This window comes from Pseudophryne corroboree, chromosome 1 (genome assembly GCF_028390025.1).
Source record: "Pseudophryne corroboree isolate aPseCor3 chromosome 1, aPseCor3.hap2, whole genome shotgun sequence".
NCBI classification, from domain to species: Eukaryota; Metazoa; Chordata; class Amphibia; order Anura; family Myobatrachidae; genus Pseudophryne; species Pseudophryne corroboree.
The window spans coordinates 485,414,868-485,440,852 of record NC_086444.1 but is presented as its reverse complement, the minus strand read 5'-3'; the positions used below and the strand labels follow the sequence as shown (position 1 = coordinate 485,440,852).

General features: G+C 47.5%; 1 protein-coding gene across 7 annotated transcripts in view; it reads right to left on the bottom strand.

The window, feature by feature from the left end:
* The window catches only part of GKAP1 (G kinase anchoring protein 1), a 170,275-nt gene extending 145,751 nt beyond the window's left edge, over positions 1–24,524 (bottom strand). For 3 of the 7 annotated variants that reach the window (XR_010171850.1, XR_010171858.1, XM_063913800.1), the window contains exons 1-3: positions 24,266–24,363; positions 23,984–24,037; positions 1,569–1,803 (exon numbers count right to left, since the gene is read on the bottom strand). Coding sequence is in view for 1 of the 7 variants with exons in the window: in XM_063913800.1 (XP_063769870.1) it covers positions 1,569–1,787 (219 nt within the window). In the remaining 6 variants the exon portion in view is untranslated. The other 4 variants (XR_010171853.1, XR_010171851.1, XR_010171854.1 and 1 more) reach the window with 4 other exon arrangements.
* Positions 24,525–25,985: the final 1,461 nt, after the last annotated feature.

Here is a 25,985-nt window from a genome sequence, read left to right as displayed (position 1 = left end):
TTATCGGGGGAAACCACGCTTCTTTACACACTTCATACATTCATCTGATGGGGGAACAAAACACTGGCTGTTTTTTCTCCCCAAAAATAAAACCCCTTTTATGTGGTACTTGGGTTCATGTCAGAAAATGCGTAACACATTTTTTCATTGCCGAGATCATGTAACGGATGTTCCTAGTGGATTGTGTATATGTCTCAACCTCGTCGACACTGGAGTCAGACTCCGTGTCGACATCTGTGTCTGCCATCTGAGGTAACGGGCGTTGTTTGAGCCCCTGATGGCCTTTGAGACGCCTGGGCAGACGCGGGCTGAGAAGCCGGCTGTCCCACAGCTGTTACGTCATCCAGCCTTTTATGTAAGGAGTTGACACTGTCGGTTAATACCTTCCACCTATCCATCCACTCTGGTGTCGGCCCCACAGGCGACATCCCATTTATCGGCCTCTGCTCCGCCTCCACGTAACCTTCCTCATCCAACATGTCGACACAGCCGTACCGACACACCGCACACACACAGGGAATGCTCTGACTGAGGACAGGACCCCACAAAGTCCTTTGGGGAGACCGAGAGAGAGTATGCCAGCACACACCAGAGCGCTATATAATGCAGGGATTAACACTATAACTGAGTGATTTTTCCCCAAATAGCTGCTTGTATACATATATTGCGCCTAAATTTAGTGCCCCCCCTCTCTTTTTAACCCTTTGAGCCTGAAAACTACAGGGGAGAGTCTGGGGAGCTGTCTTCCAGCTGCACTGTGAAGAGAAAATGGCGCCAGTGTGCTGAGGGAGAAGCCCCGCCCCCTTTTCGGCGGACTTTCTCCCGCTTTTTCTGTGATACTGGCAGGGGTAATTTTACATGTATATAGCCTCTGGGACTATATATGATGTATATTTTGCCAGCCAAGGTGTTATTTATTGCCCTCAGGGCGCCCCCCCCCCCCAGCGCCCTGCACCCATCAGTGACCGAAGTGTGAGGTGTACATGAGGAGCAATGGCGCACAGCTGCAGTGCTGTGCGCTACCTTGGTGAAGACCGAAGTCTTCTGCCGCCGATTTTCCGGACCTTCTTCGTGCTTCTGGCTCTGTAAGGGGGACGGCGGCGCGGCTCCGGGAACGAACACCAAGGTCGGGTCTTGCGGTCGATCCCTCTGGAGCTAATGGTGTCCAGTAGCCTAAGAAGCCCAAACTACCACCTGTTAGGTAGGTTCGCTTCTTCTCCCCTTAGTCCCTCGCTGCAGTGAGTCTGTTGCCAGCAGATCTCACTGAAAATAAAAAACCTAAATATACTTTCTTTCTAGGTGCTCAGGAGAGCCCCTAGTGTGCATCCAGCTCGGCCGGGCACAAGAATCTAACTGAGGTCTGGAGGAGGGTCTTAGTGGGAGGAGCCAGTGCACACCAGGTAGTCCTAAAGCTTTCTTTAGTTGTGCCCAGTCTCCTGCGGAGCCGCTAATCCCCATGGTCCTTACGGAGTCCCCAGCATCCACTTAGGACGTTAGAGAAAGTAGTTGGGTCACTGTATTTTATCACAATAAAAACATATCCGATTGTAACACATGTATGCTTTTACCTCATTAGCCTCACTTTGTTGCTGTTCTTTCTTTTTCCTCCTTTTTTCCCTCTTTTTCTCATTTGTATTGTTTTTCCCACTTGCAGCTGATCCACGTAATTTCCCTGCACCACGCGTTGCTCTTGTTTTCTCAGAATCAGAGTCACTGCTGCTGTCTACCTTCAGAAGAGCGAAACGGGAAGCAGTGGTGGGGACCAAACTCACAACGGCTGAAGCCATCACTATCGTAGTTAGTCTGTAAAATGTACAAAATGAATATCATCAAAACAGCACCCATACATTTACCAGGATATGCAGTAAATTAAAAAAAACAACAACAATAAAAAGGGATCACAAACTACACTAAGCTATGAAAAATACAACAATGAATAGGTTACAAAAATAATTTTTGAAAAGAAACTAAATTTATACTAACATAGAATTTGATGGCAGGTAACAACCACTTGGCCCATCTAGTCTGCCCCCTTTTTTTACCATATTTTTATCTCAAACCTTATTTGATCCTTATTTCTTTGTAAGGATATCCTTAGGTCTATCCTATGCTGTCTTAGCCTCTACCACCTCTGAAGGGAGGCAATTCCACTTGTCCACTACCCTTTCTGTGAAGTAATTTTTCCCCAAATTTCCCCTGAACCTACCTCCCTCCAGTCTTAGTGCATGAACTTGTGTCCTATTGCTTCTCTTCATTTGAAGGATGTTTCCCTCCTGGACTTTGTTAAAACCCTTGATATATTTGAAAGTTTATATAATGTCTCCCCTTTTGTTTCTCTGCTCCAAACTATACATAGAGATTTTTTTGTCATTCTGGGTATGTTTTGTTATATAGGCCATGCAACATTTTAGTTGCCCTTCTTTGTACAGTCTCTAATGTATTAATATCCTTTTGAAGATATGGCCTCCAGAATTGAACACAGTATTCTAGATGAGGCCGTACCAATTACCTATACAGTGGCATTATTGCCTTCCTCATTGCTTTGTTACATTGCTTACCTGCCTTTAAGTCACCTGAAACAGTGACTCCTAGATCCCTTTCCTCCTCAGTAGTTTCCAGTATAGTGCCATTAATACTATATTTAGCCTTAGGATTTTTGAGACTCAAGTGCATGATTTTAAAAATTTTGGCATTAAACTGTAATTGCCACACACTCGACCATCCTTAATCATTTGTTTTACCCCTCCTGGTGTGTCTACCCTGTTGCATACCTTTGTGTCATCTGCAAAAAGGCATACTTTCCCTTTAATGCCATGTGCAATAAAAAGCACTGGTCCAAGTACAGATCCCTGGTCCAAGTACAGATCCCTGGGGTACTCCGCTGGTAACAATTTCCCTCCTGTGAATGCACTCCATTTACTACAACTCTCTGTTTTCTATCCTGCAACCAAGATCTTATCCATTCAACAATGTAAGTATTCAATCCCAAGATTTCGAGTTTATTAAAGACTATATTAAAGACTTTTGACGGATGGACAGTTATTTATGGTAAACAGCAGAGTGAATTCTGATTTACAGAAAAATCACTGACAAAATAAGCATTTAATTTGAGACACAAATCTAAGACAAAAAACTCATTACAGGGAGTAATAGTACAGACAGGGAATATTTACATTGTACTGGCAATACCAGAGCCAGTTTATGTTACACATCAGTGAATAAGACCATATAATACCAATTAAATGGTTAAAGTTATTGCAAAAAGAAACAAAAAAACTCCACTCAACTTTGATACAAGTGAAGAATATAGAATTTTTTACTCACTGTAAAGAGTCCATCTGGGGGACGCTGCTTTATTCATTACCTCTGGTTAGAGTGTGGGCTATGGAGGTTAGGTACAAGAACACTAAAAGCTGACTCTACCTCCCTCTAACCCCTCCCACCTCCAGCAGTACCTCAAGTTTACGTTTAGCAAAGCTGCATGGAGGAATAACACAAGGAAACAACTTTGAACAAACATAACTAAAAAAAAGAAAAAGACCAGAACCAACTAAACAATGCCAATATACTGTAAATGTATCTACAGGGTGATTCAAAAGTCGCAGTACACCCTTTTGTTTCTAAAACTGTGCAGGAAATGGGAAAACTGAATACTCCAGTAAGGTATGGGTGAGGTGGGCTATCTTTTAGGGTATGTACCGAACATGGGCTTCATCTTGAAATCGGCCATCTTGAATCTAAGTCAGTTTTTTTCAAATGGAAAAGGGTGTTGTGTAAAATGTCAAACAACATCAGAAAAGTGTATCGCTGCAAACAGATTTGAAATAGCAGTTATGGTTCAAAAGTTATGTTTTTTTTGTTGCAGGTAATTGAAGATGGCTTTGACAAAAGAGGAGAGGAGAGAATTGAGGTAATTTTGATGTCTATAGAACGAAGGGGGTCATTCTGAGTTGTTCGTTAGTTGCCGATTTTCGCTATGCTGCGATTTGTTGCTAATTGCGCATAAGCAAGGCACGCAGGGCGCATGCGCTTAGTTATTTAACTAAAAACTTAGTAGTTTTGCTGTGGATCCTGCGGCGCTTTTCGGTCGCACTGCTGATCGGTGAATGATTGACAGGAAAGGGGCGTTTCTGGGTGGTAACTGAGCGCTTTCCGGGAGTGTGCAGGCATGTCAGGAAAAAACGCGGGAGTGTCTGGAGAAACGGGGGAGTGGCTGGCCAAATGCAGGGCGTGTTTGTGACGTCAAACCAGGAACTAAACGGACTGAGCTGATTGCAATCTGTGAGTAGGTCTGGAGCAACTCAGAAACTGCAGGGAATTATTTAGTAGCAGTTCTGCTAATCTTTCGTTCGCTATTCTGCTAAGCTAAAATACACTCCCAGAGGGCGGCGGCCTAGCGTGTGCAATGCTGCTAAAAGCAGCTAGCGAGCTAACAACTCGGAATGAGGGCCGAAGTTTCTGTGTCGTAGCTGCAGATTTTAACAACCGGCACCCAGAAAGACCTCCAATTTCACATAAAACGATCAGGAGCCTAATTTCCAAATTCCGAGAAACTGGGACTGTGGCTGACAAGTCACGGAGTGGTCGTCCAAAAAGTGCTACTGACAAGACAACCTCAACAATGGTTTTGGCATCCTTCATGAAGAGCCCACAACGTGTAATCAACCAGTCATTGATCGTACAAATCCTTCATGCCCACCAATGGCATCCATTCAAGATCCAGCTATGTGAAACTGGAGGTCTTTCTGGATGCCGGTTGCTAAAATCTGCAGCTATGACACGGAAACTTCGGTGATTTATTTCTTCTTTCATCCATCTGAGTACGCTGCATTATTCACTACCTCTGGGTATACCCAAAGCAAACTAAGAAGGTTGAGGGGGGAGAAAGACATCCAGCAGGGCCGCATGTAAATCTTCCCATCTAAAATGGGCCTCCACCATACTGAAGGTATGTAACATTTTGTAAACGTGTACGCAGGCAACCAGGCCACAGCACAACTGACCGTAAGGAAGAGCTTGGAATTGGTAATGCTGAGATTCTACCACAAAGTGGAGAAGGTGAGGATGTCCCTTCCAGATAGGAACATGGAGGTAGGCGTCCTTGATGTCTATGGAAGCTAAAAACTCCTGCTTCTATAGTGGTAAAACAGAGTGTATTGACTCCATCTTGAATCTGTCCAGTTGAAGATAAAGATTCAAAAGTTTAAAATTCAGGATTGGGCGGAAAGAACTATCTGGTTTGTCCACCAGGAAAAGACTGGAGTAAAATCCGAGACCCTGTTGATGTGGCGGGACCAGGATGATTATCCCTGCGTCGGATAGAGAAGCGATGATCCTGAAGTAAGGCCTGTTTCCTGTGTGGACCCTGAGGAAGAGGGGTAACAAAGCCTGTGTGGCACCTGTTCCCGCAGATCCAGAATGTATCCCATGGATATGACTCTGCTCACCTAATCATCTGGATCTGTTTGAAGCCAAACGTCCCGAAACCAGAGTAAGCTGGCTTCTACCACCTGGGGACCAGGCTGTGGTAGTCATGCAGAGGGCTTATCAGTAGTCTTAGATCCCGGATGACATGCACTTTGGGAGCCCCGGAATGCACCTCAACGGGTAACACAGAAAGTGCCCTGGAAGGACTGAAAGGATATTAAAGGGCCTCTACTTTGGGTCCGAAAGGACAGAAACTTGGATGGCCTGGACCTAAGTGTTTGCACCAGAAAGTAACGGTTTATGCCGCCTGTAGCCTGGGAAATAATCTTCGGATGATCAGAACCAAAAAGAAATTCCCCTTCAAAAGTGACCGCCTCTAAGGTTTGTTTTGAATTGGAAGAAGGGAGAATAGTTGTCGGTATGCCAGGTGTAGGGATTCCGGCGTCGGTATGGTGAGTGCCGGGATCCCGACAGCCGGCATTTCAAATGCCTCCCCTACGGCTGACACGGTGTATTTTGCATACAACGATACACCATGCCATTGTACAGTGGATTGTTTAGTGTGTACAGTGGTCTAATGTATTGTTACATTGCGTCACACAGGTATGGTGTATACCCAGCTTAACTCTGGCAGAAATATCTACCACACACTAACATGAAGAGCAGGAAATCATACGGCTTTACTGGTTTGCAAGAAAGGAGGAGAAAAGAAGACACTTTTGTGGGTGCACTCTTGTATAATCTTAAAGTATCAAAAGAAACAATAGTTATTAAAATTAAATTTTATTAGCAACATGAATAAGACAAATAGTAGTTGGATATACAAAATAAAGAAGAAAAAAAGAAAACAACGGAACCAGTAATACTGATATTGATATTATTGAATATCAATATCAGTATTACTGGTTCCGTTGTTCTCTCTTTTTCTTCTTTATTTTGTATATCCAACTACTATTTGTCTTATTCATGTTGCTAATAAAATTTAATTTTAATAACTATTGTTTCTTTTGATACTTTAAGATTATACAAGAGTGCACCCACAAAAGAGTCTTCTTTTCTCCTTCTTTCTTGCATGTTGTATTACTGACTCAGGGTGCACCACCAAATCTAAGATAGATTAGAAAACAGTGTTTTTCTTCCCTTCATCATTGTATTTTGGTAATTATACTATCCACTTTATATTTCCTCATCTTCCTGTGCGGTATACCCCCTATACATGACTTTACTGGTTTGGCAGATGTATTAAACTGGAGAAGGGATAAAGCAGTGATAAGCAAAGGTGATAAAGCACCAGCCAATCATTATGGATTTGAAAAAAAAGAGGATTTTGGTACTTACCGATAAATCCATTTCTCTGAATCCACTCAGGGACACTGGAGATCTTAGACAGCTGGGGTGTGAAGGATGCAGACCAGAGGTAGCACAAGCTATAAAAAAAAAATTATGCACAGCTGGCTCCTCCCCCTTCATGCCCCCTAATCCCTCCAGTTTGAAAAATTGACGGAGAGAAGAAGGAACATGAAAATTCAAAGCCATATGGGGAGGAACCAACTGTACCAACAAGTCAAAACAGCAACCAAGTACTTTTGAACATAATAATCAAACTGTCTGAACTAAATTTCACAAGAACACGCAGGCTGACAGCACCGAGGCAGGCGTCTAGTGTCCCCGAGTGGATTCAGAGAAATGGATTTATCGGTAAGTACCAAAATCCTCTTTTCTCTTTCATCCACTAGGGCAGGGATGGCCAAACCAGTCCTCGAGATCTACCAACAGTTCACATTTTCCAGACCACCTAGCTGGTGCACAGGTGTAGTCATTACTAATTAAGATGTGCTGCATTTATTCCTAACTGACAATTCTACAGATCTCCAGGAGGCCTGGAAAACATGAACTGTTGGTAGATCTCGAGGACCGGTTTGGCCAGCTCTGCACTAGGGGACACAGGAGATCTCAGACAGCTGGGGACGTCCCAAAGATACTCCCATGGGCGGGAGAACTGTCTGAAGCCTGAAGAACCAAATGTGCAAACCTTGCATCTCTGGATGCAAATGTATCAAACCTATAGAATTGAGTGAACGTGTGTGCTGATGACCACGTTGCAGCTCAGCAAAGTTAGGTAGTGGAGGCTCCTCTAGCCGCAGCCCATGAATCACCCACTGATCTGGTGGTATGCGCACCTACCCGAAATGGAACCCTCTTACCACTAGAGATATATGCCTGTTTGATGGTTAGCCTTATCCATCTAGCCAAGGTTTGTTTTGTAGTTGGCCAACCCCTCCTAGGACCATAATACAGAATAAACAAAGCGTCAGATTTCCATAATCAAAGCCTTAGCCTGTACATAAACCCTTAAGGCTCTGACCACATCCAAGGCCCCATCGGTCAATCCTTGGAAGGAGGGGACCACAATGGGTTGGTTAATGTGGAAACCCGAAACCACTTTAGGTAAAAACGTCGCTTTTGTACGCAGTTCCGCTCTGTCCTCATGAAAAACTAGGAAAGGACTTTTACACGACTGAGCCCCTAACTCTGAAACCCTCCTTGCTGATGCCAAGGTTAGGAGCAGGGCTACTTTCCAGGACATGTATTTCAGATCTGCCTTCTCCAAAGGCTTGAAAACTATCCTAGCACCGAATTTAGATCCCACGGGGCTGTGGGAGGCCGAAAAGGTGGTTGTATCCTCAACACACCCTGCAAAAACATCTGGACCTCCTGCAAGGATGCCAGATGTTGATGTTGAAGAATGGAGAGGGCAGATACTTGTACCTTCAATGATCCCAATCTCAAACCTCCATCCAAGCCAACTTGGAGAACCCTCAAAAGTCTATTTAGGCGGAACTCTCTGGGATTCCAACCCTTAGACTGACACCAGTCCAAGTACTTCTTCCATATTCCATAATAGAGTGCTGCAGTGACTGGCTTCCCTGCAGCTAACATGGTGGGAATAGCCGATTTCGGAATACCCCTGTCTCTTAGTATCCTGGTTTCAAGAAGCACGCCATCAAATGTAGACTGTTCGGGACTGGGTGAAGGAATGGGCCTTGTGACAACAGGTCCTACCTCTGTGGCAGCATCCAAGGATCTTCCGCCAAGAGTCCCCTCAGATCCGAGTACCAACTTCTAGGAGGCCACTCTGGTGCTATTAAAATCACCCACGCTCTTTCCAGTTTCACTTTTTCACACTCTCGGTAACAGGGGAAACGGCGGGAAGATGTACACCAGATCATGACCATGGAATCGCCAGCCCGTCCACCGCCTCTGCTGCTGGAGCCCGCGTCCTGGCCACATACCTTGGCAGCTGATGGTTGTCCCGTGAGGCCATTAGGTCTATCTGCGGTAGACCCCACCATCGTATCACTGCCTCAAATACCTGTGAGTGTAGAAACCACTCCCCTGGATGCATATCCTGACGACTGAGGTAGCCTGCTTCCCAATTTTCCAGACATGGAATGAAGATTGCAGACAGGATTATGTTGCGCTTTTCTGTCCAAGACAGAATCTTTGTGGCCTCTTTTAAAGCCATGTGGCTTCTTGTTCCTCCCTGATGGTTTATGTATGCTGTCGCTGTCACATTGTCCGACTGCACTCTCACGTGTTGAGCCCATACTAGGTCTTCCGCCAGAAGAAGTGCATTGTAAATGGCTCTTAACTCCAATACATTCATTGGGAGACTGCTCCCCTGCGGTGACCATCTTCCCTGAAACTGATGGCTGTCTAGTACTTTTCCCCATCCTCTGACACTGGCATCTGTTAAAATTTTCCAATCCCAGATTCAAATCTCTTTCCTGCTGCTAGGTTCCTGTGGACCAACCACCAAATTAACGAGCTCCTGGCCTGGGGCGACAAGCGAATCCTTCGGTGAAGAAGTAAATGCATGCCTGCCCCCTGAGCAATCAGATTCAGCTGAAGGGGTCTGGAATGTAGTCTGCTGTACTGGATCGCTTCAAATGATGCTACCAACTTTCCTAGAAGGCGTACACAAAGATGCAGAGAGACAGTCTGGTTTTGTAGTACCTGACGTACCATTTCCTTGATGTCTCGAATCTTGTCTTCTGGGAGAAACACCTTCATTTGAATCGTATCTAAAATGAGGCCCAGGAATTGCATCCTCTGCGTCGGTAGCAGATTGGATTTCTTGAAATTTATGATCCATCCGTGTCAAATCAGAAACTGATAAGTGATCTGAGCATATTGGATCAACTGTACCTGAGAGGGGCCTTGATCAGGAGGTTGTCCAGATATGGTATTATCGTTAACCCTAGCGATCTCAATTTCGCTACCATGACTGCCATGATCTTCGTGAAGATTTTTGAGACTGATGGCAGGCCGAACGGAAGGGCTCTGAATTGGTAATGAGTCTTGCCCACCGCAAACCTTAAATAGGCTTTATGCGGGGTCCAGATTGGGACATGGAGGTGCGCATCCTTTATATCCATTGACACCATGAATTCCTGATGCTCCAGGCCCGTAATAACTGACTGGATTCATTCTATTTGGAATCAGTAAATCGTCAGGAATTGCTTTAACACCTTTAAATTGAGGATTGGCCTGACAAACCACTCCAGTTTTGGTACTATAAAAAGATTTGAATAAAATCCCGTTCCCCTTTGAGAAGTCGGGACAGGTATAATTTCTTCCGTCTGAAGTAACTTTTGAATAGCCGTGTCCAGTGCCCTCGCTTTTTGATGGCACAGAGGACGGCCTGTCGTAAAGAACAGACTGTGTGGACGGTTCAGAAATTCTATTTTGTATCCCTGGGTAATAAAATTGTTGATCCAGACTTCTGGTGAGGTTCCCGGCCCAGGTGTACCGAAACCTTTCCAACCGTGCGCCCACCATAGGAGGCCCAAGGTGAACTGGGAGACCGTCATGCCACAGTCTTGTCAGCAGGTTTAGATTCCTGTTTTTGGGCTGTGGACTGGAAACTGCCTCTGTTTCCACGAGCTTGCCCGCCAAAACCTCTTCCTCTTGCACAAAAGGACTGAGATCTAAAAGAGTTGAACACTGGACCAGAGTAAGTTCTCCTGACCGGTGGCGCAGCCCTAGGATACGTAGTAGGCAGAAAAGTAGATTTTCCCGCCGTTTGCCTGTGAAATCCACTTGTCTAATTCCGGACCAAATAAAGCCTGCCCTACAAAGGGTATCGCCTCCACTGCCTTCTTGAAATCAGAATCCACTTGCCATTCTCTGAGCCACAGAATCCTTCTGGCCGATATGGCCGAAGCAGAGATGCGTGATGCTATCCTGCTAGCATCCTTTGTAGCTTGGCAAATGTATGTAGCCGACTCACGGATATGCTCCGCTAGTCTATTTGTTCCTGGCTGTTATCCTCTGCCACAGCCTGAACAATCTGACCTGCCCATGCTACAATAGCCTTGTATACCCAAGCCCCAATAATCGTAGGCCTTTGTGATGCCCCGGTAGCCATAAAGATAGATTTTAATGCTGTATCCAACTTACGATCTGACACATCCTTTAGTGTAGTCACGTTTGGTATTGGCAAGATTGTCTTCTTTGACAGTCTAGCCAGGGAGGCGTCCACAAGTGGCGGAACCTTCCATTTAGACATGACAGCCTTGGGTAGCAGGTAATTAGCCGTGAACTTCTTTGGAATCTGGAAGCATCTGTTTGGCTGCTTCCAAGCCTCTCCCATCTGATTCTGGAGAGTCTGAGGAATGGGAAAAATTGCTGTTTGCGGTTTCTGAGACTCAAATAAATCAAAAACGTCAGGTTCCTTAGGGTGTGTACACACGGTAAGATCTTTTCTTTTCCGATTCTGACTATATAGTCAGTATCGGAAGAAAAGATAGTGCAGATCGCAAGGTGACAGTCAGCTTGCGATCCCGATCCGATGCGCGGCCCCGCGCGGTCGGCATCGGCCGAAAAAATAGGCTGTGCAGGCAAGTCAATCCTGACTATCTCTATAGAAGAGATAGTCAGGATTGACACTTAGCCAAAAACGCACAGAGCCAGGATCGCAAGCACACTCATTATGTGCTTGCGATACTGGTTAAGTGCCGACCCGGCCCCCCGTCGCACAGTGAGAATCGGATAAGTCCGAATCTCACAGTGTGTACACGGCCTTAACCTCTTCTTCCTTGAGGTTAAGGACCTGTTTTACCGCTTCAATAAGGGTATCTAACCCCCTGACTTCAGCCTCCTTCTCCTGATGACTGACGTCAATTATCACCTCTACAGACTCTCCCTCCTCCTCTACGAGACCCTCCTCCGATCCCTCCTGCAGGAGAGGGAGGGGTCTCTTTACCGCTTTGCTCCCAGGTTGAGCATCCATCCATTCCCAAACATGTGTCACATTTTGAACATACATAGCTAGTCTTTGTTGTCTTGGTTGATGCTTTAGAAATGTTGAAAACAAGCACACAGCAATCAGTAGTACTTTCACCCCATTAGAGTAGGAGGAGAAAGACTGTAGGGATATAAGGAGCAATAAAAAAAATGGGAATCACACAGCTGTATTATGATGTATTATGATAATTAAAAAAATTTTTTTTTTAACTAGCCTGACGTTAACAACTCACACACCACCAACATTTGATACAGCTTGAAGTTTACTCGGTTGAGAATTCTGTTGCTCCTCCTCCACAAGACCTTTCAACAGTGTCCCTTGGAAAAATAGGATTTTACTACCTACCGGTAAATCCTTTTCTCCTAGTCCGTAGAGGATGCTGGGGACTCCAAAAGGACCATGGGGTATAGACGGGATCCGCAGGAGACATGGGCACACTATAAGACTTTTACTAGGTGTGAACTGGCTCCTCCCTCTATGCCCCTCCTCCAGACCTCAGTTATAGGAACTGTGCCCAGGGGAGACGGACATTTCGAGGAAAAGGATTTTTGTTAAACTAAGGGTGAGATACATACCAGCTCACACCACAAACACACCGTATAACTGGATTAGGTGGAATACCAGATAACAGTATGAACGAAAAAACAGCAACAAGCTGAACATAACCGATACACAACCGTCGTGTAACCGAAAACAACAACCAACAATACAACTGCAAGTAACACTACGCACTGGGATGGGCGCCCAGCATCCTCTACGGACTAGGAGAAAAGGATTTACCGGTAGGTATTAAAATCCTATTTTCTCTTACGTCCTAGATGATGCTGGGGACTTCAAAAGGACCACGGGGTCTATACCAAAGCTCCAGACCGGGCGGGAGAGTGCGGACGACTCTGCAGCACCGACTGAGCAAACATGAGGTCCTCATCAGCCAGGGTATCAAACTTGTAGAACTTAGCAAAAGTCTTTGAACCCGACCACGTAGCTGCTCGGCAAAGATGAAGTGCCGAGACCCCTCGGGCAGCCGCCCAAGATGAGCCCACCTTCCTGGTAGAATGGGCCTTTACTGACTTCGGCAACGGCAACCCAGCCGAAGAATGAGCGTGCTGAATCGGATTACAAATCCAGCGTGCAATAGTCTGCTTGGAAGCAGGATTTCCAATCTTGTTGGAAGCATACAGGGCAAACAGAGCCTCCGTTTTCCTAACAAGAGCCGTTCTGGCGACATAAATTTTTAAAGCTCTTACGACATCAAGAGATCTTGGCACCGCCACAGCATCCGTAGCCACAGGTACCACAAAAGGTTGATTTATGTGAAACGAAGAAACCACCTTCGGCAGAAATTGTTGACGAGTTCTCAATTCCGCTCTATCCACATGGAAAATCAAATATGGGCTCTTGTGAGACAAAGCCGCCAATTCTGACACTCGTCTGGCAGACGCCAAGGCCAAAAGCATGGCCACTTTCCAAGTGAGAAACTTTAACTCAACCTTTCGCAAAGGTTCAAACCAGTGAGACATAAGAAATTGTAACACCACTTCAAGATCCCACGGTGCCACGGGTGGCACAAACGGAGGATGGATATGCAGCACTCCCTTCACGAAAGTCTATACCCCATGGTCCTTTTGGAGTCCCCAGCATCCTCTAGGACGTAAGAGAAATAAAATATTTAGTTTTAGATTATTCAAGTTCAGTAGATCTCAGCAGAAGAGCCCTATCAAAACCCTTTTCTAGAAGCCTGTACCTGTTAGTAATAAGCAGCAACTCCTACAAACAATTACCATATATACAGAAACATTAGATCCCCTTCAGTGGACGTACACTTAACATATCCGCCCCCATCAGAGAGGAATAGCCCTCTCCACTTGCGCGCCTAAACAGAAATTAAGATGGCCGAAACTGAAATTTTCTATCCACCTCGCAGGCCTGTCCTAACAGCGCGGAGACTATCTATATGGGGCAGAGAGGGAACCATGCAAAGCTACAGGATTCCTGAACCTTAACTATCCACCGCCTTTTGTCTCTGTACAGCCCGTCTGCATGCCACAGGCAGCTCTTTACCTCAGTGTTTCACTGTGTCCGCGCGCCTATGCTGCCCCCCGCTGTGTAACCGCCCCTCACTAGTCTTTCCACCGCGGCTTGTCACCTCGCTGCCTTCCGGCTGCCTTAGCGGCTTACTGTGCTGTGGGAAGCACGTACCTGCAGTTACTGGGGAGAAAGGTCCGCTTGCTGCCCCTACTCAATTACTCAGTGCTGCGGCTCTCTGCTAAGTGAACTTCTGACAGAGATGTAGATCCCTTCTTCCGGGATCTTTGTCTCTCCTACACAGAGTATAGTATGTGGGAGCTTTCACCCTCCTTTTTGATAGGCTGGATCGGCCCCTTATATAAAAAGATTTTCCTCATGGAGCTAGAGCTCCTTATCTGTGCTGCTACCTCCAGCATCATTTTTCAAACTGGAGGGATTAGCGGGCGTGAAGGGGGAGGAGCCAGCTGTGCACCTTTTTTTAAATTTTTTTATAGATTGTTCTACCTCCGGTCTGCATCCTTCACACCCCAGCTGTCCGAGATCTCCAGTGTTCCCTAATGGATGAAAGAGAAATGACAGGAGCTGACTGGCTGGTGCGTTATCACTGCTTTATTCCTTCTCCAGGCTTACATCTGCCCCATTGTTTTCAATTCTAAAGGGCCGTATTCACGTGCCGATTTGGGGAGAGATGTCTGCGGAGCAGTTTGCTCAGCACACGTCTCTCCCCCCACTCAGCACAACTTGATGGGTGCTGAGCGTGCGGGGAGACACGGTGGGGGGGGGGGCTCATTTCATCCAGCGGGTGAAGTGAACTACCTCTAGCACTAGCGATAGCGATGCGCGGGGCTGCGCATCGCTATCGCTGTGAGGGGTACACACGGAGTGATCGCTGCTTAAAATCTAAGCAATCTAGTCATATTGCTTAGATTTTAAGCAGCGATCGCTCAGTGAGTACCCCCCTTAACTGACTAATGAAGGACATCAGTCTGCCAGCTACTCTGCTCTATACTTGCCCTTCCTGGCACAGAGTTGCCCTCTGGCTAAAGGTGGGTACACACTAATATATATATCTGCAGATCAATTGATCTGCAGATATATCTATGGACGGATCGGGCAGTGTGCTGTGCATACACACTGCCCGATCCGTCGGGGACTGACGTCATGAACTGGGCGGGCGTGTACACACGGTAGATATATTAGCCGTCGGCTGTACACACTGGCCGCTGGACCCGCGATATATCGGCCTTTCAGGAGAACGGCCGATATATCGACAAGTGTGTACGGGCCTTAAGTTCTGTCCTGTCATGCTGCAGTAGGATCCTTGGAGAGGGGGGGGGGGGGGGGGCAGGGGCATATAGGAGGTAGGATACAGGACAGACCTAACCTATTATGCAGCTTTAAACTAGAAATAATAATTTCTATGAGAGTTATGCTTACAGTGGCACTGCTGGTAAAGTACCCATGTACATCTTATACTACAAGTCTAATGAGCATTCACACAAGCTCTGGCGGTGCACTGTCCCAGTCAGCACACCCCTCCTATATTTTGTTCAGTGACTATGACCGCATATTTAAACATATTTGGGAAATAACTAATGCACAAGCTCTTACATATATTAGTGCCCAAAGTAAGTTTACGTTCACCTTTAGATTAAATGTAACCTTTCCCAGACAATATTCAGCAAATCTCAGCTCAAAAGAACTGCAAGAGATCTGCATAATGCAGTACTGGAAAAGAAAATTAGACTGAGACAAGATAATTGTTTTATTTTCAATGCTTTGAGAATTGTGACATTTATTATCTATTTGCCATCATAGATGAGTCATTACTTTGTGTTGTTCCATTTACGCTTGCTGTATTCACGGGCAGATCTAGTGAGAGATGTGTGCTGAGCGAACCGCTCAGCACACATCTCTCCCCCCACTCAGCACAGCGCGATGTGTGCTGAGCGTGCGGGGAAGGGGCGCTCATTTCACCCAGCGGGTGAAGTGAGCGACCTGCTAGATTGGCCTGCATGCAGGCCAATCTAGCAGCAGTGATAGCGATGCGCGAGGCTGTGCATCGCTATCGCTGTGAGGGTACCACAATCTAGTCAGATTGCTTAGATTTTAAGCAGCGATCGCTCCGTGAGTAGCCCCCTTAACAGTACAGGGGACGGAATCAGACAAAGGAAACAAGTCACTGATGTGATAGTTGTAGCCACTGGTAATTAAGCAGTGACAGAATGGACCTGATGATTCCACTGACCATCATGTCCATATAACATCACCTGCACAACAATTATCTTGCAGTTCAATTCTCGGCAGCTTTGCATTATTTGACAGACAACATACAAAATCAGTAGTTCATTCAGACTACAGAATGGAAAAGCTTATACATTACTGCCAGCTTAATCAATCCTGACTCCGGTGTCATACTCAAAGGGCGATACAAATATGGCAAATAAAATAAATCCTTCATGCGTCCATGGTTCCATCATGCCTGGTGCAACTAATGCAGGGATAAAGGTGGCTGTGGGATGCCGTATGTTTTCATAGCATATATGGAATTTCTTTGTACGAGCAAAACAATTTTGAAATGCCACAGGGTACCTGGCCATCACTGCCACTGGCTGTATGTTTTTACAGCAGCAGTATAGTCATCTGCAAAAGGTTTTTAATTCAGAAAATTAAAAGATTTATGACACCAGACCAAAACATTTTGGAATGATTGCAAGGTCAGGTTTCAACGTAAAGTGGAACAAGTACAACTGTACTTTATTTATTAAGTAGTTTTACACGGTGAAATAAAAAACTAAATGTCCATAAAAACCCCTGTTCATACATGAGAACGCTTGCCACATAAGGTAAGCTATATGTAAATGGCTAGATTGGGCTACACTATTTGTTTTACTGGACCACTCCCACGTCTTGTGAATTCTGGTTAGCCTGAAAAGCCCCAAGATATGGAGGAGGCGATTGCTCAGTCAGATACATTTCTACTAAGTGGCCTTTCCTTTAACCAGACTATCAAGCATGTGTGGATTGGAATGATATGGAACAATACATTCGGAATTGAGCTTCGCCACCAGCTACTGCCATTTGCAGAAACTATAGGCCACAATGGAAATAACATTTTCAACATTCCTTGACAAGATAATGAGGGAAAACACGATTAGCATTACTGCCTCACAGCACTTAGGTCTTGGGTTTGATTCCCACCAAGGATTTCCTATGGATACTCTGGATGCTTTCCACAATCCAATAACATAAAGGTAGGTTAAATTGATTCGGACAAAAAAATAGAATAAAAAGAAATTGAATAACCCTATTTTGTGTGTGTTTATGTATACATTTGTTAGGGAATATAGATTGTAAGCTCCACTGCGGCACGACCAAATATTGGGCCAGGTGTAGTAACCTGGAGTAGGGATAAAATAAGATTTTACTCACCGGTAAATCTATTTCTCGTAGTCCGTAGTGGATGCTGGGACTCCGTAAGGACCATGGGGAATAGCGGCTCCGCAGGAGACTGGGCACAACTAAAGAAAGCTTTAGGACTACCTGGTGTGCACTGGCTCCTCCCTCTATGACCCTCCTCCAGACCTCAGTTAGGATACTGTGCCCGGAAGAGCTGACACAATAAGGAAGGATTTTGAATCCCGGGTAAGACTCATACCAGCCACACCAATCACACCGTATAACTCGTGATACTATACCCAGTTAACAGTATGAAATATAACTGAGCCTCTCAACAGATGGCTCAACAATAACCCTTTAGTTAAACAATAACTATATACAAGTATTGCAGACAATCCGCACTTGGGATGGGCGCCCAGCATCCACTACGGACTACGAGAAATAGATTTACCGGTGAGTAAAATCTTATTTTCTCTGACGTCCTAAGTGGATGCTGGGACTCCGTAAGGACCATGGGGATTATACCAAAGCTCCCAAACGGGCGGGAGAGTGCGGATGACTCTGCAGCACCGAATGAGCAAACTCTAGGTCCTCCTCAGCCAGGGTATCAAACTTGTAGACTCTTGCAAAAGTGTTTGAACCCGACCAAGTAACAGCTCGGCAAAGTTGTAAAGCCGAGACCCCTCGGGCAGCCGCCCAAGAAGAGCCCACTTTCCTTGTGGAATGGGCTTTTACAGATTTAGGGTGCGGCAGGCCAGCCGCAGAATGTGCAAGTTGAATCGTGCTACAGATCCAGCGAGCAATAGTCTGCTTAGAAGCAGGAGCACCCAGCTTGTTGGGTGCATACAGGATAAATAGCGAGTCAGTTTTCCTGACTCCAGCCGTCCTGGAAACATATATTTTCAGGGCCCTGACTACGTCCAGTAACTTGGAGTCCTCCAAGTCCCAAGTAGCCGCAGGCACCACAATAGGTTGGTTCACATGAAAAGCTGATACCACCTTAGGAAGGAATTGGGAACGAGTCCTCAATTCCGTCCTATCCATATAAAAAAATCAGATAAGGGCCTTTGCATGACAAAGCCGCCAATTCTGATACACGCCTGGCCGACGCAAAGGCCAACAGCATGACCACTTTCCACGTGAGGTATTTTAGCTCCACGGATTTAAGTGGCTCAACCCAATGCGACTTCAGGAAATCCAACACCACGTTGAGATCCCACGGTGCCACTGGAGGCACAAACGGGGGCTGAATATGCAGCACTCCCTTAACAAAAGTCTGAACTTCAGGCAGTGAAGCCAGTTCTTTTTTTTTTTTTTTTTTTTTGGAAGAAAATGTACAGAGCCGAAATCTGGACCTTAATGGAACCCAATTTTAGGCCCATAGTCACTCCTGACTGTAGGAAGTACAGAAACCGACCCAGTTGAAATTCCTCCGTTGGGGCCTTCCTGGCCTCACACCAAGCAACATATTTTCGCCATATGCGGTGATAATGTTTTGCGATCACATCTTTCCTAGCCTTAATCAGCGTAGGAATGACTTCCTCCGGAATGCCTTTTTCCTTTAGGATCCGGTGTTCAACCGCCATGCCGTCAAACGCAGCCGCGGTAAGTCTTGGAACAGACAGGGCCCCTGCTGCAGCAGGTCCTGTCTGAGCGGCAGAGGCCCTGGGTCCTCTGAGATCATTTTTTGAAGTTCTGGGTACCAAGCTCTTCTTGGCCAATCCGGAACCACGAGTATAGTTCGTACTCCTCTCCTTCTTATTATTCTCAGTACCTTGGGCATGAGAGGCAGAGGAGGGAACACATACACCGACTGGTACACCCACGGTGTTACCAGAGCGTCCACAGCTATCGCCTGAGGGTCCCTTGACCTGGCGCAATATATTTTTAGCTTTACCTTTCCCAATGGTGTACAATCATTTGGAAGACTTCTGGATGAAGTCCCCACTCTCCCGGGTGGAGGTCGTGCCTGCTGAGAAAGTCTGTTTCCCAGTTGTCCACTCCGGGAATGAACACTGCTAACAGTGCTAACACATGATTTTCCGCCCATCGGAAATTCCTTGTGGCTTCTGCCATCGCCATCCTGCTTCTTGTGCCGCCCTGTTGGTTTACATGGGCGACCGCCGTGATGTTGTCTGACTGGATCAGCACCGGCTGGTGTTGAAGCAGGGGTCTAGCCTGACTTAGGGCATTGTAAATGGCCCTTAGTTCCCGAATATTTATGTGTAGGGAAGTCTCCTGACTCGACCATAGTCCTTGGAAGTTTCTTCCCTGTGTGACTGCCCCCCAGCCTCAAAGGCTGGCATCCGTGGTCACCAGGACCCAGTCCCGTATGCCGAATCTACGGCCCTCTAGAAGACGAGCACTCTGCAGCCACCACAACAGCGACACCCTGGCCCTTGGGGACAGGGTTATCCGCCGATGCATCTGAAGATGCGACCCGGACCACTTGTCCAACAGATCCCAATGGAAGATCCTTGCATGGAACCTGCCGAATGGATTTTCTTCGTAAGAAGCTACCATCTTTCCCAGGACTCGCGTGCATTGATGCACCGACACCTGTATTTATTTTAGGAGGTCTCTGACTAGAGATGGCAACTCCTTGGCCTTCTCCTCCGGGAGAAAGACGTTTTCTTGTTCTGTGTCCAGAACCATACCCAGGAACAGTAGACGCGTCGTAGGAACCAGCTGCGACTTTGGAATATTCAGAATCCAGCCGTGCTGTTGTAGCACTTCCCGAGATAGTGCTACTCCGACCAACAACTGCTCCCTGGACCTCGCCTTTATAAGGAGATCGTCCAAGTACGGGATAATTATAACTCCCTTTTTTTTGAAGGAGTATCATCATTTCGGCCATTACCTTGGTGAATACCCTCGGTGCCGGGGACAGACCAACGGCAACGTCTGGAATTGGTAATGACAGTCCTGTACCACAATTTTGAGGTACTCCTGGTGAGGAGGGTAAATCGGGACATGCACGTAAGCTTCCTTGATGTTCAGTGATACCATGTAATCCCCTTCGTCCAGGCTTGCAATAACCGCCCTGAGCGATTCCATTTTGAACTTGAACCTTTGTATATAAGTGTTCAAAGATTTCAATTTTAGAATGGGTCTCACCGAACCGTCTGGTTTCGGTAACACAAACATTGTGGAATAGTAACCCCGGCCTTGTTGAAGAAGGGGTACCTTGATTATCACCTGCTGGAAGTACAGCTTGTGAATTGCCGCCAATACTACCTCCCCTTTCTCCGAGGGCAGCAGGCAAGGCTGATTTGAGGTAACGGCGAGGGGGAGTCGCCTCGAACTCCAGCTTGTATCCCTGTGATAATACTTGCAGAACCCAGGGATCCACCTGTGAGTGAGCCCGCTGGTCGCTGAAATTCCCGAGACGCGCCCCCACCGCACCTGGCTGTGGATACGAGGTCCCAGAGACCATCCCCAAACAATTCCTCACCCTCATAAGGCAGAATCTCCATGTGCCTTTTAAAGTCAGCATCACCTGTCCACTGCCGGGTCCCTAATACCCTCCTGGCAGAATGGACATTGCATTAACTTTTGGATGCCAGCCGGCAAATATCCCTCTGTGCATCCCTCATATATATAAGACGACGTCTTTAATATGCTCTATGGTTAGCAAAATAGTATCCCTGTATAGGGTATCAATATTATCTGACAGGGTATCAGACCACGCTGCAGCAGCACTATCCATGCTGAGGCAATTGCAGGTCTCAGTATAGTACCCGAGTGTGTATATACAGACTTCAGGATAGCCTTCTGCTTTTTAACAGCAGGCTCCTTCAAAGTGGCCGTATCCTAAGACGGCAGTGCCACCTTTTTTGACAAACGTGTGAGCGCCTTATCCACCCTAGGGGATATCTCCCAACGTGACCTATCCTCTGGCGGGAAAGGGTACGCCATCAGTAACTTTTTAGAAATTACCAGTTTCTTATCGGGGGAACCCACGCTTCATTCACTCATCTGATGGGGGAACAAAACACTGGCTGCTTTTTCTCCCCAAACATAAAACCCCTTTTTTTTTTGTGGTATTTGGGTTAATGTCAGAAATGTGTAATACATTTTTCATTGCCGAGTGCAACGGATGTTCCTAGTGGATTTTGTATATATGGCTCAACCTCGTCGACACTGGAGTCAGACTCCGTGTCGACATCTGTATCTGCCATCTGAGGTAGCGGGCGTTTTTGAGCCCCTGATGGCCTTTGAGACGCCTGGGCAGGCGCGGGCTGAGAAGCCGGCTGTCCCATAGCTGTTACGTCATCCAGCCCTTTACATAAGGAGTTGACACTGTCGGTTAATACCTTCCACTTATCCATCCACTCTGGTGTCGGCCCCACAGGGGGCGACATCACATTTATCGGCATCTGCTCCGCCTCCACGTAACCTTCCCAAAGTCCTTTGGGGAGACAGAGAGAGAGTATGCCAGCACACACCAGAGTGCTATATAATGCAGGGATTAACACTATAACTGAGTGATTTTTCCCCCAATAGCTGCTTGTATACACAATATTGCGCCTAAATTTGGTGCCCCCCCTCTCTTTTTAACCCTTTGAGCCTGAAAACTACAGGGGAGAGCCTGGGGAGCTGTCTTCCAGCTGCACTGTGAAGAAAAAATGGCGCCAGTGTGCTGAGGGAGATAGCCCCGCCCCTTTTTCGGCGGACTTTTCTCCCGCTTTTTTTATGGATTCTGGCAGGAGTATTTATCACATATATAGCCTCTGGGACTATATATTGTGATTTTTTGCCAGCCAAGGTATTCATATTGCTGCTCAGGGCGCCCCCCCCCCAGCGCCCTGCACCCATCAGTGACCGGAGTGTGAGGTGTGCATGAGGAGCAATGGCGCACAGCTGCAGTGCTGTGCGCTACCTTGTTGAAGACCGAAGTCTTCTGCCGCCGATTTCCAGGACCATCTTCATGCTTCTGGCTCTGTAAGGGGGACGGCGGCGCGGCTACGGGACCGAACGATCGAGGTCGGGTCCTGTGTTCGATCCCTCTGGAGCTAATGGTGTCCAGTAGCCTAAGAAGCCCAAACTATCTCCAGTCAGGTAGGTTCGCTTCTTCTCCCCTTAGTCCCTCGTAGCAGTGAGTCTGTTGCCATCTCACTGAAAATAAAAAAACTAAAATATACTTTCTTTTCTAGGAGCTCAGGAGAGCCCCTAGTGTGCATCCAGCTCAGCCGGGCACAAGATTCTAACTGAGGTCTGGAGGAGGGTCATAGAGGGAGGAGCCAGTGCACACCAGGTAGTCCTAAAGCTTTCTTTAGTTGTGCCCAGTCTCCTGCGGAGCCACTATTCCCCATGGTCCTTACGGAGTCCCAGCATCCACTTAGGACGTCAGAGAAAGAAGTGATAAACCAGTGATAAGCGCAAGGTGATAACGCACCAGCCAATCATTACGGATTTGAAAAATGACAGGAGCTGACTGGCTGGTGCGTTATCACCTTGCACTTATTACTTCTTTATCCCTTCTCCAGGCTTAATATATCTGCCCAATTCTCTGAATAGCAATGCAGAGTGTGCGAGTGTGAGGAGGAGGGGAGGGGATGGGTTAGTTTAGTAGCTTGCGCATGTCAGCATTATGACAGTCGGGATGCCAGTGTTGGTATTCTGACCCATCCTCACTGCCAGTATCCTGTGCCCAACCCACTTACTGCAACTTTGAAGCTATACTCAAATGCGACTGGTTACCATGACACAACTCCTAATATGGACATTACAATGAATAATTATCCCAAGTATCTTGTATTAAAAAAAAACAACTATGTGAACATCTGTAGCATGGAGACATGGCCTAAAGCACATCAGCTACTGTACAAACACGGCACACTGGGCACTTGCCCGCTGTACACAAACGACAATTGCCCGCTGCACACACACGGCACTTGCCCGGTGCGCACACACGGCAATTGGCCGCTGCACACACACGGCACACTGGGCACTTGCCCACATGGCACACTGGGCACTTGCCAACTGTACACACATGGCACACTGGGCACTTGCCCACATGGCACACTGGGCACTTGCCCGCTGCACACACACGGCACACTGGGCACTTGCCCGCTGTACACACACGGCACACTGGGCACTTGCCCGCTGTACACACACGGCACACTGGGCACTTGCCCGCTGTACACACACGGCACACTGGGCACTTGCCCGCTGTACACACACGGCACACTGGGCACTTGCCCGCTGTACACACACGGCACACTGGGCACTTGACCGCTGCACACACACGGCACACTGGGCACTTGACCGCTGCACACACACGGCACACTTGACCGCTGCACACACACGGCACTTGCCCGCTGCACACACATGGCACTTGCCCACTGTACACACACGGCACACTGGGCACTTGCCCACTGTACACACACGGCACACTGGGCACTTGCCCAGTGTACACACACACGGCACACTGGGCACTTGCCCGCTGTACACACACGGCACACTGGGCACTTGCCCGCTGTACACACACGGCACACTGGGCACTTGCCCGCTGTACACACACGGCACACTGGGCACTTGCCCGCTGTACACACACGGCACACTGGGCACTTGCCCGCTGTACACACACGGCACACTGGGCACTTGCCCGCTGTACACACACGGCACACTGGGCACTTGCCCGCTGTACACACACGGCACACTGGGCACCTGCCCGCTGTACACACGCGGCACACTGAGCACTTGACCGCTGCGCACACATGGCACTTGGCCGCTGTACACTCATGGCACACTGGGCACTTGCCCGCTGTACACTCATGGCACACTGATATAACACAGCTAACACGGAGCACTTACCTGCTGTATGTAGAAAAGCTGCTGCACCGGCCCACAAGGGAACGGCTTCGATACCTAAAAAGATAAAAATGGCTATATTGGATAACAGTACGGCAGACTGAGAAGCTGCTGGATATATAATATATACAAGTGTCTGCGTACACTCAGCATCAGCTAGCTAGCAGCACGCAGTGTCCCTCTTACACCCCACTGCCTTTGTGCTTGCTCCCATATAACAATACCGGCCCTGCCCCGACACACACACCGATAACTGTAAATTTGCAGCGTGCACACTATACACACTCTGTAGTGACGTCGGCGCTAGCTCAGCGATGATGAGGGTGGGCAACAACTAGCAGCACTGGTCTCCGGGCACACAGTTACCTATACCAACTGCTCACACTCACTCAATGTACAGAAGCCTTGCGGGGTCAAAAGAAGACCGAACGCGAAGGGCTAGGTCCTCCTACCTGGTGAGCAGACACTGCAGCGGGGGGCGTGTACTGCATTGGTGTTATGGAGGCGGGACGTAGAGTGTCACCGTCACATGCTGCCTCCAGTGCCCTCCACTGACAGGCAAGCCATGCACGCACACGCACAGTGGTGGACAGTGCACAGTGCAATACACGCAGTGACAGTGTGCATACTTACAATGAATGCGGAACAGTGTTAGAGCTCAGTTAATCAGCAACAGCAGCGCAGTGACCCTGCTGTACGTGACGGACGGTGCTTTGTTCACGTAGAATGGACTGTGCGAACATTTTTCCATAGGATAGTACTGTATGGTACACTTACAGTAGGGTCTCTCCTCCCCTAGGTACGTCAAAAAGTCCCTTCTCCCACTCCGATATAGAATCAACCCTTCCAGTAGGGCCAGCTATAAAATAAGTGGCACTGTAATCTTTCTGGTTGAAGCAAAATCTGGTAATGTATGGGACCAAACAATGGAAAACAGACAAAAATGGACATTCAGGCAAGTTGGTTAAGTCTGATTTAACCGATTTATCCGAATGTTAATTTTTACCCATTTTCCAACATATCAGGCACAGCTTCTGGTGTGTACCCGCTACCGGGCACTGCCACAGGTCATTTGCCAGGTAATCCTGTTGGGCATGCTGCACAAGTTAATGTCCTCTTTATTGAATCTGCTTCAGGTCATGCACCCTCTACACTCTTATACCCCTTTCACACCGCACAAATAACCCAGTATCGACCCGGAATATTGCCAGGTTGACACGGGTCGCTGTGTGGTGTGAAAGGGTCACTCCAGAAATTCCAGGTCACCTGACCCTGTAATTCAACCCGGGAATAAAGAAGGGTTATAACCGAGTCAGGTGCAGCATGAACGGGTTACCCGGGTTGATGCGACCCAGTACCTGTTCACTGCATCCACCCCGATGACGCCGCAGTCCCCGCCCCTGATGGCAACCTGACTTGGCATATTGCCGGGTCAGGGAAGCCAGTGTTAGGGTCCAATGCCTTGTCGCACCTAGGTAGGACCAGTTTTCAATTCCTGGGTACAACCCGGCATTTGCGATGTGAAAGCGGTATAACTCAGGTCATGCCCTCCTTGCATTCTGTATAATTTTCCACATGTTTGCAAATATCCTATTAGCCCTTAAATCTTGCCTCTCGGCCGCCCGATGCTTGAGGGTCTGCACAGGCGTAAGATCTATTCTGTGCAGACGCAAGACCCTTTCTGCTCCCTGTCAGTCAATCATGCTGCAACATTTAGGGGCAGCAACCAAAACCTTTCTTCAAATCAGGGGCATGTCACCTCCGTTTTAAAGGCGTGATAGATCCTGGGTCTGCATCATTGAACTCAGACTTCATGGGCCCGGGTGTCCAGATCCGATGGCCAGCCGGCGTAAGCAAATGGCAATGGTGTGGGGCAGTGGCGTGCGGTGAGGTCAGTGGCTGGTGAGGCACTACAGCCATAATGTCCACCGGATCCTGCCGATGACCCCTACCGCTGCCGAGCCAATGCCCGCTACTGCCCCTGAGCTGATGCCCGCTACCACCG